Source organism: Alosa pseudoharengus, unplaced genomic scaffold (assembly GCF_046254945.1).
Source record: "Alosa pseudoharengus isolate Yale_2024_CS ecotype anadromous, Long Island Sound unplaced genomic scaffold, YU_APseudo_1.1 YU_APseudo_1.1_scf_11, whole genome shotgun sequence".
Classification (NCBI taxonomy): Eukaryota; Metazoa; Chordata; class Actinopteri; order Clupeiformes; family Clupeidae; genus Alosa; species Alosa pseudoharengus.
The window spans coordinates 13,479,398-13,497,353 of NW_027468576.1; the positions used below are offsets into that span (position 1 = coordinate 13,479,398).

Genomic DNA, 17,956 nt, shown 5'->3' on the forward strand with positions numbered 1-17,956 from the left:
GTAGTTTGGATGACAAACAAAATGCAAAAACAAATATTTATTTATTCATGTGTGTGTGTTTGTGTGTGTGTGAGAGTGAGTGAGTGAGTGAGAGAGAGAGATTGAGAGGGAGAGGAAGAGGGAGATAGAAGTGTGGTGCTACACAGCAGAAAGACTGTTCACAGGTGGAATTTTCTACGACTGGTGTCCATCTCATGACGCTATAGAAGAGACAGAAAGATGGGTCATTAGTATGTTTTCAGTTTAGTACTATAATTACCTTTTAATTCAGGTAACTTATAATAGAATTGAATAATTTAATTTAATAAACTAGTAGTAGCAGATAGCAGACTAATAATAACTGAAGACTCACCTTGTGAACCCATTCATATTCCCCAAATTTGGAGTCAAAGGTCCCCTTTTGAAGAGAGCGAAGTTTTAGGGTGAAGCGTGGTCCAAGTTCTTGGATACCCACCTTCTTCTCATTCTTAAAGATGTACCTGTGTGGACCAATGCAGGAGAAAATCAGTCACACTGATATTCACAACTGATTCTGCTGATCAGATCCTCTTGACAAATAAATGTGAAAGATCATCATGTGGCATTTTAGAAATAGGACTTCCATTTGTTTTAACTTGGATGACAAATCCATCCATAAGACTATCAAAACTACATTTCCCAGGGTCCCTTTTGCTCCTCTGTCCTAAACTGGTTCATAGCAACCCTGACCTACAACTGACTCCAAAGATTCCCGCTATGGCTAGTTAAAGAGCCGTCTCTGTCAACAGACCGTAGGTTATAGGGTGGGACTGCAATACCTCTAGTTTGTATTTGGTGTTTGAGTCAAGTCACAGTGGAAAAGTGTTTTATACTGGAACTATCTCCATCCTTAGCACCTCCTCCTATTTAACCAGCTGCAGGTAGCATCACCGGAGGCCCATTTGTTGTTCAAGGTACAGTGATTATAACTCTTTTCTCAAGAATTCTCAAATGGTCTGCACAGAATGTGTTCTTAGGGTAACCAGGAAAGGCCTGATGTTTTTTTTATCCGTGGTCAGTTAATCCTTAATTTAGACACAAGAGGGCGCACATGCTGTAATCCTCAATGAATGTGAGTGACTGGTAGCCAGGCTAATATAACACCATACCGCTTCTCATATCTCAATTTAGCTATCAGCGCAGCTATTGGTTGTGTTGAACAGCACTGTTAAACTGTACTTCTCTGTCTGTCAAGTAAAGCCCACCCCAGGTTGGATAAGTGTTTATGATTGGATCTTGGGTTTTTGGTGATTCGGAAATGAAATGGGAAGATCTCCAGACAGACCTCCTCTACTCAAATTTGGTTGGTCTTGATTCACCCAGGTTAAGTGAATGGGGCCTAGCCTTTAAAAGGACTGATTCAATTGGTTTCTCCTTGGTAGTAGAACAGTAGCTTTTCCAATAAATAAAGAATAAATTAGACTTTAGGACTTGCTAAACTAAAACACAAGTTTAATAATCATGACTGCAGAGTACATTTGGTGGTCTGATGGCCTAATTGACATATCTAGTGAGTTGGGGCCGAGGTACGCTTCAGAAGATCTTCACGGCACACTGACCTGACGTGAACATTTTGGTCTCCAAAGTATATTTGTTTTGCTATTGCAAACACGACTAAGCCAGAGCATGACAACTCACAACACGCACAAGTCCTTCCTCCACACAGAAACAAAATGTTGGTGCTTTGGCAAACAGTCCATCGCAACAGTTATGCCATGCACCAGTGCAGAAAGTGTCCAAAGGAGTATGTTAGAATGTCAAGTCAAACACAGGGTTCTAGATTATACATGTTGTTACTGACACTACTGATGCTGTTAAATACATCCACTGGTATGAATTATGATCCCGCTGGTAAAATTAGACCAAAAATAGACACAAAATACATAAAAAGGCACGGTGTCGAGTCCAACACACAGCGTGTAAGCGCTTTCATCCATGACACTTACCGGTGGAACCGGAAGAAGATGAAATCTCGTTGGTTGTGAAAGGTGGCCACCTGACGTCCGACAAAGTGCGGGTCGTGGGGGTAGAGCGCAGCAAACAGGCGGCCGATGCTGTGGCCAAGGCGTGTGGTGAAGTTGTTCAGGATGACCTCGGGGGAGTGCTCCGTGGGCTCCTTCCCTCGCCTCTGAGGGGAAAACAAACATCATGCTTTTTAACAACACATCCATTAAGGCAAGGCAAGTTTATTTATATAGTGCATCATGCTTTTTAACAACACGTCCATTAGGCAAGGCAAGTTTATTTATATAGCGCATACATGGGCAACATACGGCCCGTGGGCTTTGCCTGACCAGCCCGCGTAAGGTCCGTGAAAGAACAATAGTCAAGAGCCTAGCATAGAATGCATGCAAATCAATATCGTTGTTTTTATTTTGAAAGCGACTGCTATTTGTATGCCCATACATTTGTGCGTGGATACGACGTAAACACCCTTACTGATGTGGTGAATAGAATTTATGCTTCTGCGTCGACACAATGCAGTTGCCTTTACGTCGGCGTAAACCTTTCAAAGTTTTGTGTCTCTTATGTCTGCGTCGCTCACCACCGCAAAGGTTGTTAGAAAGAACTCCTACTGCTGCTCGTTGGCGATACAAAGTGTTCATTTCAAAACGTTACTGGCAGATAGACAGTTTACAATCGGATAACCCCGTAATTGTAACCAAATGTCTGAGTTTATTTGCAAAGCTTATGTTAGCGAACTAGTATGATGCTACTACCCACAGGTTGCTTGAAGCAGCCGGCTCAACAAACAGAGCGAGTTGACCAATCACAGTTATGTGCATAAAGTTAAAGCAAAAACATAGCCTACATTTTTAAAATAGTTTTATTTGTGCATGTTGATTAACTAATGACAGCCTATTATTGTCTGCTCTACTTTTTCTAAGTCTAATTCTGCATAGAGTTAATTTAATGATGGTAATGATTTAATGATGAAATATTGTTGAGTGTTGATGAAATGGTGGCACAGGCCTATCGGTTGTACTGTACTCCTTCACATTTTCATGACCTAGCCTAATTATATAGATATTGTAGTACTTTTTTATATCAGTCTTTGAAAACTGAAAAAAAATGTCATGTCAAAAAATAATTTTCGAGAATGAGGATTAAATACTGGACATAGATTAAATATTGTCTCCCTCACATTTTCATCTGTTCTTACGACTAGTAAACAAAACCATATGATTTACTTAATGTTATACAAGAACAGAATAGAATTGAACAGAATTGAGTTCAGACTTGAGTTCGGAATTTTGGGTCCGGCCCTCCTCAACAATCCCAGTTTGTCATGTGGCCCCTTGGGGAAATTAGTTGCCCACCCCTGATATAGCGCATTTCATGCACAGGGGTCAATGTGCTATAAGAACAATAGTGTGGGCCGCTGTGGTGCAACTGGCCAATCGGAGAAACTTTTGTTTTCTTTTTCTATCGGTCAGTGGCTCCATGATCAATTGTGCCATAAATGATCAGATCATGTGACAGAAGCACTGGGCATAACTTGATTGCGCGGAAGAGCAGTCCCCTCATCAATAGGCAAATAGTTTGAGAAACATTGGTCTAAAGGATTAAGGATGATGGTCTGATATTTCCTTAGAGCAAGAAAAAAAATCTGAAATTATCTGCCTGGAATTCTTAGTAATTTCAAATGAGTAATTTCACACCATTATACGTACTCAATTCTAAAATATTAAAAACAGCACTGGTTTACTCCTGCATTCCGGAACAGTGTCTGCAAACTTTGAAGGACCAGTATGTAGGAAATAATGGAAAATAAACTGTAACCATTAAAAAAATGATCACCATATGTCGTCAGAGAGTAAGGAAACACGATGAATTGAAGTAATGGCTTATTTGACAACATTACTATACCCCGTAAAACTTGTGAAAAAAAATGAGTTACGGGGCGGAATCTCTTGGAATTTTCTTCTCTTGGTATTAATAATGGGCTGGCGTGTTCTCCTATTTGGGTTGCCAGCGAAGGCCAACTATCAACAGCTGTCAGTTGTAGTCATGAACGAGTAGGCCTAGCCTACGAGAGGCAGGCACATTTCCAAAATTAAACAAGAAACCAATTAAGTGGACATCGGAGGAGCTTCCTGAGATGGTGACCTCTTCGTCAAACGAAGAATATCAAGTCTGACGCAGAGATGGCCATATTTCTCCACGACAGGTAGCCTAGGCTAAACTTCATCTGCATCGCTAACTTCAGCTAAATATATTACATTGGTTAGAGAGGTATTTTTTGTTTTCGCTGTTTCCGTAATGTGTAGCTGGGTCATGGTTGGAGAAACGTTTAAGCAGCTGCAGGTCAACTAACGTTAGCTAAGTCTTCATTAGCCTACATCTGGCAACCCAGGACAGGCTCGCGTCTAGGTAGTCTTGAGAACGTTCACCAGTGTTTTGATTTTGGCCTACAGAACGTTCGGTAACAATCAATCAATTAAGGTCTGGGTAGAGTAAATTTGTCCATTCTGTCAACAGAGTGTGCAACAAGAATTTCAAAATTCACTCTGATTCTGTGAACTGCATATGTAAATAAATGTCCTGTGACTGTAAACACCTGTCTTTGCCTGAGGCAACCCACTTTAAATGATTAAGCACAACCTCCAGCTCTTGAAGTGAACAGCAAAAAGAAAACTCAACAGAATATCTGACTTACTTTCATTTCCTTGCGTAGCCTGACGTTGCTGATTTTGAAGTGAGCAGTTGGGCCATCAGGAAGATGACAGAGAACCATACCATCTTTTAAAAGGGAGGGTTAAGGGGAGCAGCAAACTGTGCAACAAGGTATTAAATCAGCTCCTTATTTAGAGTGATTTATTGTTAATGACTGATACTGAAAGACCATAAAGCACTGATACACTCAATGGAGAAAAAGTACCAAGTATTGTAATACACAATACAAATATGTGGTGGATAATTAATTAATTGCTGCAAGAAAAAATGCTGGTCATATTATATAAGGTCTATGTCCCATGGGATTCTTTAATGTAAATTACTTATTCAACTAGTTTAGAGTAAAACCAGAGATGCAAGGATACTGGGCACTTTTCTGTCCTCGTTGATAACCAAGAGATATGTGAAGCCCCTGGATACGCACTGTGGAATAATCCTCTTTAGAGCGAGGCCTCTTCTGTAGTACACGTGAGCGTCTGGTATGACTGTCGCCAGCTGATCACAAAACTTAATAGTTCTCTGAAAAAAAAAAAACACAGTAATTACTCGACAAGCATGGACGGGATTAAGTTAGAACACCTGTGCACAGAAATGCAATCAAACTGTAAGAAACCACATGGAGTAGTATTAAGTGTGATGTCTTTCTCTTGTTGATGGGAATTTGTCATTGAAACAAAGGCAATCATGAATGTTTCACTATGCAAATGATGAAACCCATGTGGTTTGGCTAGGCGACATCTAACATAATAACACAAAACTTGGACATTTTATAAAAATAATTAAAAAAAAAAAAAATCCAGAATAATTAATGTCAATTGCCACAGTGAATGAGAAAAACTTACGGTCTTGGGTCTGTCTGATGTGGTGATTAAAACCTTGGGGTTTGTGAGACGGTTAAAGTAAGCAGAGAACTCATCTGTTCCCTCGTCAAATGCAACCTGAACAAAACAAACAAACAAATGCACATTCCATTAACATATTGGTCACTGTTTTTCCGGCTCCAATGTTTGTGATGTTTAACAAACAATATATTACCTCTTCATCCTGGGGATCAACCGTTGTTTCATCGTATATTCTTTGATTTTCAATAGTTTTTGGAACCTCTTTTGGTGGTGCCTGCACATTGAAAAAGAGACAAACCATGTAAAGGTTAGAACCATATGAATAATGGATGCAGACAGCCTGCATAATCACCTTAACAGGAAATCAACTACTGTACATTGCTGAAAATAATGCATTTCTACAGTGTAGAGCTATGAATGTCAAACCATTTTTTGTTTAACCTTTTACATGAAACCATATACAACCCATCAATAATTACAACCTACTGTGACCATACAGACAAGTGATTACAGGTAATTTCAGACCTGTTTACGTTAGTGTCAGCATTTCACTTACCTTGTCACCAAGGGCTTCCCTCTCCTTCTTTCTCTTCTTCCGTATCTCTAATCTTTGCTATAAGACAAAAACAGTTTGACAGTTACACGTGTAATAAGCCACATGTTTCTCTCCATGAATGTTTTTTAAAAAGACGACTGTCAGGACAAATTCGCAAAAAGCCAAGGCCCACCACTACACTACACAGAGCAAAATAACATCACTGGTCTGGTTCCTTCTACCCAGCAAACAGCAATCTCAAACGAAGACATCATTACACTGTCATCATAATCTACCTTTCTCTTTTCTTGCTTTAACTTCATGAACATAACATGTCTCCGTTGTTTGTTTTTTATTTCAGACACGCTGAAAGTTGGTGGAAAAGAAGTTCCAGGCTCTGTGTCCACGGAACGTGACTCAATCTCATCCTTTTTCACGACTGGTACTTGAGACTTTTTGACTTTTGTTGATTTCTTCCCCTTATCTTTTTTCTTTTTAACAGTTCTCTGTTCAGATTCCTCTTCAAAATCCATGTTTTCCTCGGGGAGATCTGTTCTGTCCATAGAAGTATTATGGTGCGCTCTCCTTTCACGTGTGTGCATGTAGCTAGTCTGACTACTTCCGTGTGGAAAAGGAAGTGCGCAATAGAGCCATAGAAGGCATGTCGCCGCCTTGCGTTTAGGAGGAGCCACAACTACCTCCATTCCAAGACTATTCAAGCATCATGTTGCAGATAGGGATTGAATAGGTCTCCTTTTAAAAAGCTGTTTTATATTACCGGTATGCTAGTCAATCCTGCATAAACATAACATTACACTGACTTTTCCCAAACGTCTACCCTATTAAATGAGAACAGTGAGAAACCATTCTATGGGTGGAATGAAGCCTACACTCTGTGTAGCAGGCTGTTGCGGTCACTGGAGGCCAGGGGTTCCCAAAGTTTTTTGGCAGGTGACCCTATTTTGATTTCACAAAACGTTGGCAACCCCAATCATTCACAACATGTTGTGTGAGAGAGCACATCTCATATCTGCTGTAACATCCAGTTGAGAGCAGTATTTCCCCAAAAGTCCTAGCAAGCTAAATTGTTTGTTTGACTAACTCGCCTGGTTGTTTTGCTACTTTCTTTGGAACGTTGATCGAGCATTATACATGATGATCTCATGTCGGATGTCTAAGTTTTTATATTTACATAGCTAGATTGTAATGAAGGAGCCTATTAGTTACTTGACTTGGATACCATTTATATTTAATGTATTGTAATGACTCGAGCAAGGCTTGATTCAAAACACAAAGCTTTATTGATAGATCAGGAGCAGGGACACAGACATAATCCATAGCACACGCTAGGGAAGTCACTCATCCATTACACACAGGGTTGGACACAGCCACACCGACAAGAAGGGTCACACAAGAGGCAGAACTAAAAAGGGATTCACGCTACACTAAAACACGTACAACAGTAAATAAAGATAAAGACACATACAATAACCCCCCAAAGTTCTCCCGACACCCTAGCTCCAAAGCATTGTGGGAAACACTAGTACACTTATACACCAACGCTACAGTATATATTTTATGTAATGCACTGGTCAATTGTAAGATACCTAACATCTCAGCTGACCCCATTTGAATTTCAGGCGACTCCACATGGGGTCCCGACCCCAAAGTTGGGAAATGATGGGCTAGACAGAACCACAGGCATCAGACAGCCCAATGTCCAGTTGGAAGGCTTTGATGTTTGCCCTTCATAATGCTCTTGATCCAGAAACAGACTCCTGTGAGCCCTAGCGCTTATAGCTTCCCCAGAAACAAGATTGGAATACTCAGGGGTTACATTTGGGCCAGTTTGGGTCTGGCTGATTTGTGAGGTATAGGCTACCTCTAAATTATTTTTTGTTATATACAGTATAGGCCAATTGATATAGTTGAAAAGATTATCCAGGTTTTTCAATGCAATGCAAGACTTGGAACTTCCATTATTTTGAACACATATCTATGTCCAGCTACAGGGTTAACTGGAAATCCAGAGTTCTCGCGAGAGCACAATGGAATTGTCTCTGCAAGACACTCTGGCAATGAGCAATGATGCACGTTACTTTTGCCCCTTGCATCCCGGGGAACCAATCAAATCGCGTATCTGATATATGCGGGCCAGATGCGAGCTAAACTGATGACGACAGCGCTGCAACGTTGGAGGTCAGTAAACATTGGTCGTAGTGTTATCCAATTGCGTCGAAGTCCGGAATCATTCAGAGTAAACATTGGTGTAGTGTTATCCAATTGCGTGCAGGGAGATTTTCAAATGCATGCTTGGTGCCGCCCCTCGAGTTGGGCCATTACATTGTTCGTGGCCAGACCTGGATTTTCCAGGCAAAGGCATAACACAGTTATGTGTAGTGTAAATAACACAAATAACACTCATACATATATATATCTCACTAAATATAGTATTGTATATGTTCAATGTGTATGACTCATTAATGGTGTATGCTTCAAATGCAATGTATTGCATTTGAAGCATACACCATTAATGAGTCATACACATTGAACATATACAATACTATATTCTGCATTAATTACTTAATACATTAGTGTGTCATCCATACCAGTAAAGAAAAGATCTAAACAAACATTGAAAATGATAGGGTATCTCATGGACAAAGGTTAAAAGTTCACCATGGGTAGTGAAACTGTTGACACTGTGACCGTGTGTTATATGATTTCACTTCTGTCCAGGCAACAGCTGTTCACTGTCTTCCCACAAGATGGAAAGTTGAAAACCACAATGTTATGAGATATTAGAATTTAGTTATGAAAACGTCGGCCAATATACAGTTAAAAGAGACAGGAGAGACAGGAGTGGCTACACCCTTCTTTAGAACATGAGAATTTATAACCATCAGAAACACAATGAAGCCATCTAGGATTTCAAAATAATTATGTTTTATTTTGAAAGTTCAACACACCCTTTACAAAGCTGCCACTTGGCTGTAAACCTGTTACAGTGATCAGTTAGGGCATGGCTCGTAGACCTGTTACAGTGATCAGTTAGGGCATGGCTCGTAGCTGAACACGATGCTGGAGAAGGCGCTCCACACAGCAGGGTTGTCTGTGCACACTGCCCCCCCGCCTCTGCTCTCCTGACTAACTTCTCGGTTCATGTCGGCGATGCAGGTCCAGGGCCTGGAGGACTCGTCCACCGTCACGCTCCACTTTGAGTGGTCCACGGTGATGCTGAAGGGCTCGGTGGTCGGAAGCTGCACTTGTTCCACGTTGTACACGATGTTAGGGACGGAACAGTTGGAAGGCAGTGGGTGGCGAAGTCTACCCCAGCTCTTGGCGTAGAAGTCACCCCCCATGTGTTTATCAAGCACAGCAGAGAACAGATCTGCCAGAAGAAATCTCTATATTAGATGTTGTAATCACATATCAATTATAAGATGTGGATTTGTTTGTTTGTATGTAAGTGTGTATGTGTATGTATGATTGATAAATGATAACACTTTAAATGTTGTATAGTTACCTTACACTTGGCAAACCATAATCAGTAGAGCTTATGAATCATACATACCATCATGGAGTTTGCCATATTTGGCATAGCTGACAAACTTGTGTCCTGCTAGGGTCGTCATGTCGAGCTGTCGATAGTAGGGCGCCTCTTTGGGATAGCAGCCTTTATTGGCCACACACTGGAGCTCAGGGTAGAAGGACTCAGGGATGTGGGAGTTAAACGGATTCACATGAATGTACTCGAGCTGGATTGCTGTGGAGGCAGTTTGCAAAAGATTCACAAAAAACTTTTACTAACCGTGACAGCAATGAGAGAAGCATAAAGACATATGTTTCTGGTTAAGACCCCAAATATCCAGATACCATCATCATCATCATCGACAACAATTGCCATTCAGAAGACACAGACATGACCTACAACATTGAAAAGGAAAAGAAAAAAGAGAAGAAAAAACTTTTTGAAAAACTTACCAATGTCCTTGAAAGTAGAGTATTCGTATGTTCCACAGATAAACGATTGTCCATTGTGGTAGCCGCTCTGTGGCCAGAAAGAGTTGATGTCAACTCCGGGGAAATCCGGGGTACTGTGTGACAACCAAATGCCAGTATGTTTGTCCAGCAGAACAACACCTGTGCAACAAAAATGGAGATCTCAGCAAGCAGTATAAAGATTGACTCTATTTGAACACTAGATTTTATTAGCATGGGAGAGCGCCGTGAAGCAACTCATGGCCTACAGTAGCTTGCTGCGTGCTGCTAGCATCTCATTCTATCGGCTCATGCTGTGTGTGTCTGAGTTTATTACCTTTGCTGTGTCCATAAGAAGAGGAGGCTGTTCTGTAAGGCACTGGTGGTTGATCATTGTACAGTATGTATCCAAAAGTGTCAGTCTGTTCAGAACCACAGAAGGCAAATCAGCATCCAGTAAAATCTCACAAAAATGTAAACAAAACAAATCTTGTGCGTTGTACTTGTTCATATGCACTGATGGTCTTACTTCTGTGTCGATGTTATCAAATAAAGGCTTTAGTGTTTGAGCCACGGCACTTTGTTTATCATCAATGGTGTACTGGCCTGGGACCCAGCCATTGGTGGTCTCATCCATGTAGAGATACCTCAGTCCATTTTTGCCATCGATGTTGGGTTGCTTGTATAAAATGTACCTAAAATACAGTAAACACACATGCAGTTATTGTGTCATATATTAATATCATGCATTTGGATGAGATTTGTCAGAACTTACCAGTCAACGGCTTGTCCTTGCTCATTCCGACAGGAAATAGATGTGGTGGCTGTGCAACCACCCACGGTTAACAGAATGCCAAGAAAGATCCAGATCATGTTGCCCTGTATGGAAAAATCACATTTTGCATTTTGTGTTCAGCTGCATTTCACTTGTACCAAACAACAACAGTTATATGCTTGTTATATTGTGCTGTTTATTAGTAAAGAAAATACTTAATATGTTCTTTACCAGCAGTTCTTGTGGTCACAACTTTCTCTTGAAAGGGTTCTGAGTTTTGACAAATGCCTCATGCACCTTGGGACTTTTATAATCCCAAGAAAACTTCAAGTATCCAAGACAAGCAATCAAACCACCATAATTAACTTATTATCTGACGTACATGTCTCCTTATCACATTGTGATTAATTTAGAACATTCACTATGATTTTTAGGCAATGTGTAAATGACTTAGCAGCCAAATGATAGCAAGTGTATGTGTTGTTAGCTGTTAGGTATTCTTTTTCAAATCTTTCTGCTACGGAGTCTTTGACCCAGTCTTTGACCTAAACGGCTGTTCACACCACGATAACTATAGCGATAATGGCAATCGGTTTATCGGTTTAGTTATCGTTCTTGGTGGGAATGGCCTTTAATTCTGATAGCACACTCAGACTTGTAACCTCAAAAATCCTTGCTTATTCCGATTGAAGATAAACTGAAATAATTGCAATAAACATTGCAATGCAGACTTTATTTCATTAAAAACAAAATGGTTTGAATGTAAATGTAGCTTCAAACTTACACATTGAATACTTCACAAATACTTTATTGTGAAAACCAGCACATCTAGCCTGGAAATACCCATACAAACCTTTGGCAAATTTGGGATTTGCTCTGCAGGTTCATCTGGCCAAAAGGCCATTGAAGTCCATTTCCAGTGTCCTTAAAACACGGACATGTAATACAATTGCTAATCCGGCATGGACGTGTATTTCTTTGGAAATGAATAAACAACTGCATTTAAAACCTTCGTTTACAAGACTTTTGAAACGATTTGTTAAGAGTTTACTGTACCAATTTAAGTTTAATTTTACTGCTAGTTACGCCCTGCTGGAAGTCGTAAGTCAGTGATCCTTTTCACTCCCAATTGTACAATTGTGAAGGTCTGGGTGTTCCCAGGCTACAGTACATCTTGAGCCCTAATTAAAAAAGCGGAAAAGTGCAAGGTCAGTCAACAGGCAAAGTTCTCCACAAGCTAAGCTGGCCAAAGCTGACTTGTTATCAATGTTTACATTGATAACAAGTCAATGTAACATTGTAACATTACAATGTTTAGGTAACCCTCCTGTTGTGTTTATTTTATGTTCACTGGTTTTGTGTTCCCAGTCAAAAAATGACCGCTGCATTAAGACTTGTTACAAATCCATAGTAACACATATAGAGTCATTTAATGTTGTGATAGACCTTTGTATCAACATATGTTCTATTGGATATTACCAGTTTTGAACTTCCATTTGCTATTTATGGCCTGCAGACCTCATTGACCTGAGCTCATGCAAGTCAGAAAGGGAAAGATTCTATTGGGGAAAGGTTCCAGTGGGGGCTGGCATAGAAGCAAAAAGGCGGAGTGAAGGGGGGGGGGGGGGGGTTGTGTGAATGTGTGAATGTACAGAAGCACAGATACAGTCCATCTGATCAACAAGTATGTTCCTGGACTCAATTTTATACACTGACCATTTTCTCACCCATCATCCATTTCTAATAATGGCCGGTCATTTTTGACTGGGAACACAAGTTTTAAAAAAACACCCAAATTCTCATGAAGATGATCAAAATTTGCTTTGTGTGTTCAGATGCCCTGTGTTAACGGCATGGAGCCTCATGATAGTCTGAATAAATTAACAACTTGTTTGAGAGAAAAAGAATTGTCAATCGGACAAATTTGGCCACGAACACAACAGGAGGGTTAAGGTCCGGCTCATGGTGTTTAATAAGCAACTTGATTTTGCTTATTGATTTAGCTTTAGTTAGACTCAAGACTTCGCACTTTGCCCATCTTTCTGTAAAAGGACTGGCCATTTGCTATATCTCAATGACAAACAGAGGGTATTTCACAAAAGATAAATAGTGGATTAAGACAAGATTTGTTGGTAATCCTGACTGAATTTAGCCTTGGTTTCACAAAAGCAAAGACATACAAAGACACTGTGGGAAATGATTCTGTGCGGCTATAGCCTGGTCCCAATCAGGCTAATACCCAAGCTTAGTTAATAAATTCTGCTGTCTTATTGGTTCAACCTGATATGACCTAAGGACTTTATTCCATGCACCTATGTATAGCCTAATATTTTTATTTGCTCGCAAAACACCATAGATACGCTTGCTACTTGCTGTTTTACAAAACTTTCTGTTTCCCCATTCAAAAATATACTTCCAAAAGCTGTTGCTCACTTGCTGTGAACGAGGCTATTTTCTGCATCTTTTTTATTCCAGCCATGAGTTCTTTTGAGGAAAGCTTAGAATGCATATGTATCCCGAATTAGGCCTACTTACACTTAGCTTGACCTAGTACCTCCCACTCATCCTGGCTTGGCGTTCATGAAACATGTTGAGCTAGATTGACCAGACAACGCTAGATCAAGGATCGCTTTATCTGTTATCTTGAATTTTCTACTTCTGCTTTTGTGAAATACCCCTATAAGGAAGGGACTTCTTTTAGTTGTTGTTGTTGTTGTTGTTGTTGTTGTTGTCATCGTTGTTGTGGCTGTTGTGGTATATTGAGCACTGGTATGCTGGTTGTGGTGCACCCTGATGTGTTAATTACTACATCTTGTGTGGCTGTGTTTCTGGAGTGGTACTTGTTGGTGTCTCTGTTAGTAACATCTCCCAACCCATCATGAGTGTGGAGGGGGTGGGTCTGGGATGCCAGACACCACTGTTGAGAACTCTGGCGGGGTAATGTACGTAGCCATACTCATCAATTCTAGTCAGAATATGAGTCTGATACTGCTCCATTGGGACGTAATTATGGGGCGTGTTTCAACCGATACAGGGGGGGAATGCCTCTGCACTCAATTGGATAGACCTAACCAATCAGAGCAACGAAATAACTTACTGTGAGATGTAGGATTGGTTTCTGGACTTTTGTAAAAGTTATTCTGCCGTCAATATCTCCTACAACACTCATTAGTGAAATCTAAGAGATACTGTACCTAGTAGGGTAGGCTATTAGGAAAAAACTGATATCCTATCCTATATCCCCTCTGTTTTTAAAAATAATTCTGTTGAACACTGATATGCTACAAACATGTTATAAACAGCTGGGAAAGGCTGTCGCAAATCCCTCGAACTGGTGGTCAATCAGAGATTTCAAACGAACGAGAGACAACATGTCACAATGCAACATGCTGTTTTCCCTTGATGAAAGTGAAACCACTTTCCATCTTAACTTTGGCCAAAGTTTTCAGAAATAATAATTTTCAGTGATAAAAACGTATTGAAATAGAAGCCATCTGTCTCCTTCTAGCCACAGCATTTTTGTTGCAAACATAATCAACCTAAGCATGCTCAGATGACGTGATAGATGAGGCGCTGTTGCTCACCTGTCCATCATCGTAAAGCCCGATTTGATTGGTCCGCCAGATTTTAGGCGAGCATAGTTGCTCCACAACGGAGCAATGCCAGACTGAACTTTCCGACCTCAAATGTTGTGGGCGGGACTAAGTTCGGCTGGCGCCCAGGGGTTATGGGCTTATTTCTATAAAGCATGAAGGAAGGTGCCTGCTTGATAAGTGAGATGTTCACAAAGATTGCTCTGTTGGTGATGTTTTTTCTGTTCTGTTTCTTCAGTGAGGCATTCAGGTTACTGGTAGCGCAGGTTGTGCTGCGAAGGAGACGGATCTTGTGTAGGCTATAGCATGTGGCCACAAGCCAATTGTCTATTGTTTTTGTATGCCGTGTCTTGTTGTGTAAGTTTAGAGAGGCTTGGTTGCTGATTGGCCTCTGTGGCAGTGCATGTTGTATCATAAAGGAAATCCCGGGTACAACATGGAGCGTGTTTACAACTAAGCCAATTGTGCATAATCGTTGAATCGTGCGCCATGCTGCGTAATGTAGGCTTGTAGTCCAGGCAAACTAAGATCTGACCCAAAACTACTACTTGCAACAGAATTTATTTTCACATTTTTATATTTCAATTTGTGATCTAAACACCATAGTCCATGAAAATACAGTTGGAAATATGTTTAAATGAGGGTTGTTTGTAATTAGAATCTTCTTTTATTTTCAAAGAGTTAGTGAATTTATTGGGCTCAAAATTTATTTTAAAATAGAACATCAAATACCCTAATTTTAAGTCAAAATAAACTACAAAATACATTAGCCACACCATGTATCAAAATAAAATACTGTATTTTTGTATTTTGAAAGTACCAAAAATAATGGAGCATGATATCACTTTCCATATCTGTCTATATTCCTTCACAATGACTCTGTTGATTAAGTGGACAGTGTTTGAGAGCAACAGCTTTTCTCTGCCTATGAGACATGGCATAGCCTAAACTGCAAACAGTCAGCAGATCAACTATGCTGACCTGCCTGTTAAATCTCGTCTAAATACTGTGTCAGAGAGATGCACTCAAACATTACAAATGAATGTCAAGCGGTACAATGTGAAGACTCATAAACCGGTTCCATGTGTTCCGATTGAATGACTAAAGTTCTCAAGAAGCTTGAGGTTAGTGCAGCACAAGCAGAGTTTGGTGAGTTTGCAGTGATGTAGGAATATCATGGCAATAGAGCCAACAACATTGGTACAACATTGGCAAGTGCGCAGTGACAAGAACAGAGATCATCACTCGGTGATAAACAGTGGCTGGTGGTTTGCATGTCTGGCAGTTGCACAAGCATTCGGACAAGCACATTCAGGACGGGTCAAAGAACAGTGGTAGCTCTCTGGCTCAAAGTAAAGAAAGCTCAAGTCACAACTGAACTTGTCAAGTGGTACAAACTAACCACCAAACTTACTGAGAGCCACCGAATGTGGGTTTAAAGCAACCCTACCTTAAAATAACGGCTTCAAACTCATGGTACACTGACATATAATACAGAGAATGAAGGACAATCAATCAAGACAAGGTTGCTAGGTTAAGGGGACGCTGCCGTGACATGCCGCTCCGTCTGGCATCATGTTTTTGTTTGTTTTTATGTAATGTTCGTAATTTTATGTAATGTTCTGTTAATTTTTTGTATTTATTTTTCTAGTTAAATGTAATCACTCTTTATTTATGTTATTTTCGATCGTTTTTGTGTTATTCTTAGTCCTTTTTTCTGATTAACAAACTCGTCTGACACCATCAACGTCAAGTTAATGTTAACCAGCTTCCATTGGGCTGATGAGCGCCTTGGCTATGTCTCTGAAGTCCCTCATCCATCCGTGACGCTGCACATCCAATGTCTGGACGGAGGGATTGCTCAGCAAGGGTGCCTAACGTTAATCTGCAAGAGATCTGCAGCTGCCACGACCACCGAGCTGCGGCTGACATCTGTCATGCTAGCATCTACCGTTAGGTGCCTGGAGTCTGGATTGAGTGCTAAGGAACTCTGATGACACCATGAAACAACAAACAACAAACGGTCGCTGTCTAGGACCACCGAGCTCATATAATTTGCCCATCACAAATTCGGACTGTCTTGTTCTTCCAGTGCTCTCCAGACTGTCAATGAAGCACTCCGGGTTGGTCAGTTATAAAGAACTTTGTTGGCGTTGCATCGGTTGTGAAGACACATGTGCGCAGCTTTCACGCGGGTCATCATTGCCCTTGGACATTTTCAGCTGGTTTGGAAATTGGACTAATTTAGCTTCTAACATGATTTTTTTTTTTTTTATTGATTTTCTTTTTACTTTCTATTTGTTAATTTTTTTGTCTGTCTTGTTTGTCTTGATGTCACGGGCACACTGGCGACTATGCCGCTCCATCCGACATCTTTTGTCTTTTTGTTAGGCCCTATGTGTCTTGTTTGTGGATCGCTTTGGGTTGCACTCTGTGCATGTTAAATGTGCTTTAAAAAATAAAACTGACTTGACTCCGTCATTGCATGCCCAGAATAATTGATATTGCACTTTGTAATCCTGTCCATCAGGTAGGATCATGACCCTTTCAGTTGTTTTTTAACTAACTGGGTACTGTGTACTAAATGGGGTTATATGGGCATAGATATGGATGATACATCACTCAGTTCTGGAATAGTTCCTTATTCTTTTAAACAGGCTAGGGTTACACCTCTGCTAAAGAAAAGTACACTTAATCCAACTGAGATGAAGAACTACAGACCTGTCTCCCTTCTTCCTTTCTTGTCAAAGGTTTTGGAGAAAGTGGTCTTCAAGCAAGTTTGTGACTTTCTTCATCAGAATAATCTACTAGACCCTATGCAGTCTGGTTTCAAGAGTGGTCATTCTACTGAAACTGCTCTTCTGTCTGTGACTGAAGCATTGAGAGTAGCTAAGTCCTCTGCTCAGTCATCAATTCTACTAGATTTATCTGCAGCCTTTGATACTGTTAACCATGACATTCTCCTATCTATACTATCTGAACTGGGAATTTCTGGAAAAGCCCTTGACTGGTTTGAATCTTACCTTAAAGGGCGTTCTTTCAATGTGTCTTGGCAGGGACAGGTATCTAAGTCTCATGACCTCACCACAGGTGTGCCTCAGGGATCAGTATTAGGACCCTTGCTTTTCTCTATTTACACCACTTCCTTAGGTGATACCATTCGCTCCCATGGATTTGACTATCACTATTATGCAGACGACACTCAACTTTACCTGTCTTTCCCACCTGATGACTCTAGTGTTTCCCACCGGATTTCTGCATGCCTTAAGGATATTTCAGCCTGGATGAAAGATCGACACCTTCAGCTTAATCTCTCAAAAACAGAGTTTTTGGTGTTTCCAGCTAAAACAGCTATTCCCCAACAGATTAACATCCATCTTGACTCAACTTCACTGACCCCAACTAGATCGGCACGAAACTTGGGCGTTGTAATTGATGACCGACTTAACTTCTCTGAGCATATAGCTTCTATTGCAAAATCATGTCGGTTTATGCTTTACAACATTAGGAAGATCAGACCTTATCTGACACAAGA

At 40.5% G+C, this 17,956-nt stretch overlaps 2 protein-coding genes across 3 annotated transcripts; both read right to left on the reverse strand.

Moving 5' to 3' along the window:
* Nucleotides 1-22: 22 nt before the first annotated feature.
* Nucleotides 23-6,690, reverse strand: rpf1 (ribosome production factor 1 homolog). The gene is made up of 9 exons (XM_076278046.1): nucleotides 6,369-6,690; nucleotides 6,094-6,150; nucleotides 5,731-5,811; nucleotides 5,538-5,633; nucleotides 5,061-5,214; nucleotides 4,679-4,761; nucleotides 1,965-2,146; nucleotides 353-479; nucleotides 23-200 (listed from the first exon to the last, which is right to left on the reverse strand). The coding sequence occupies exons 1-9, from the start codon at nucleotides 6,672-6,674 to the stop codon at nucleotides 159-161; spliced, it is 1,128 nt and encodes a 375-aa protein (XP_076134161.1). The 5' UTR covers nucleotides 6,675-6,690; the 3' UTR covers nucleotides 23-158.
* A 1,999-nt stretch (nucleotides 6,691-8,689) lies between these two features.
* LOC143116758 (deoxyribonuclease-2-alpha-like) lies at nucleotides 8,690-11,339 on the reverse strand. 2 transcript variants are annotated; one of them, XM_076278047.1, is made up of 7 exons: nucleotides 11,060-11,339; nucleotides 10,829-10,932; nucleotides 10,583-10,748; nucleotides 10,391-10,475; nucleotides 10,057-10,215; nucleotides 9,647-9,838; nucleotides 8,690-9,463 (listed from the first exon to the last, which is right to left on the reverse strand). In XM_076278047.1, exons 2-7 carry the CDS (start codon nucleotides 10,924-10,926, stop codon nucleotides 9,120-9,122), a joined length of 1,044 nt encoding a protein of 347 aa, XP_076134162.1. In that variant the 5' UTR covers nucleotides 10,927-10,932; nucleotides 11,060-11,339; the 3' UTR covers nucleotides 8,690-9,119. The 2 variants fall into 2 exon arrangements, with proteins under 2 accessions (XP_076134162.1, XP_076134163.1); XM_076278048.1 differs by having other exon boundaries at nucleotides 10,829-11,077.
* Between the last annotated feature and the right edge of the window lie 6,617 nt (nucleotides 11,340-17,956).

Excerpts from the sequence above, each read along its gene's own strand:
- LOC143116758 (XM_076278047.1), bottom strand. The coding sequence starts at position 10,926 with ATGATCTGGATCTTTCTTGGCATTCTGTTAACCGTGGGTGGTTGCACA. Across the intron at positions 10,749-10,828 it reads CAAGGACAAGCCGTTGACTG|GTACATTTTATACAAGCAAC; the intron begins GTAAGTTCTGAC and ends ACTGTATTTTAG. Across the intron at positions 10,216-10,390 it reads TTCTTATGGACACAGCAAAG|GTGTTGTTCTGCTGGACAAA; the intron begins GTAATAAACTCA and ends TTTGTTGCACAG.
- rpf1 (XM_076278046.1), bottom strand. The coding sequence starts at position 6,674 with ATGCACACACGTGAAAGGAGAGCGCACCATAATACTTCTATGGACAGA. Across the intron at positions 480-1,964 it reads ATCTTCTTCCGGTTCCACCG|GTACATCTTTAAGAATGAGA; the intron begins GTAAGTGTCATG and ends TGGTCCACACAG. Across the intron at positions 201-352 it reads AATATGAATGGGTTCACAAG|CGTCATGAGATGGACACCAG; the intron begins GTGAGTCTTCAG and ends TCTCTTCTATAG.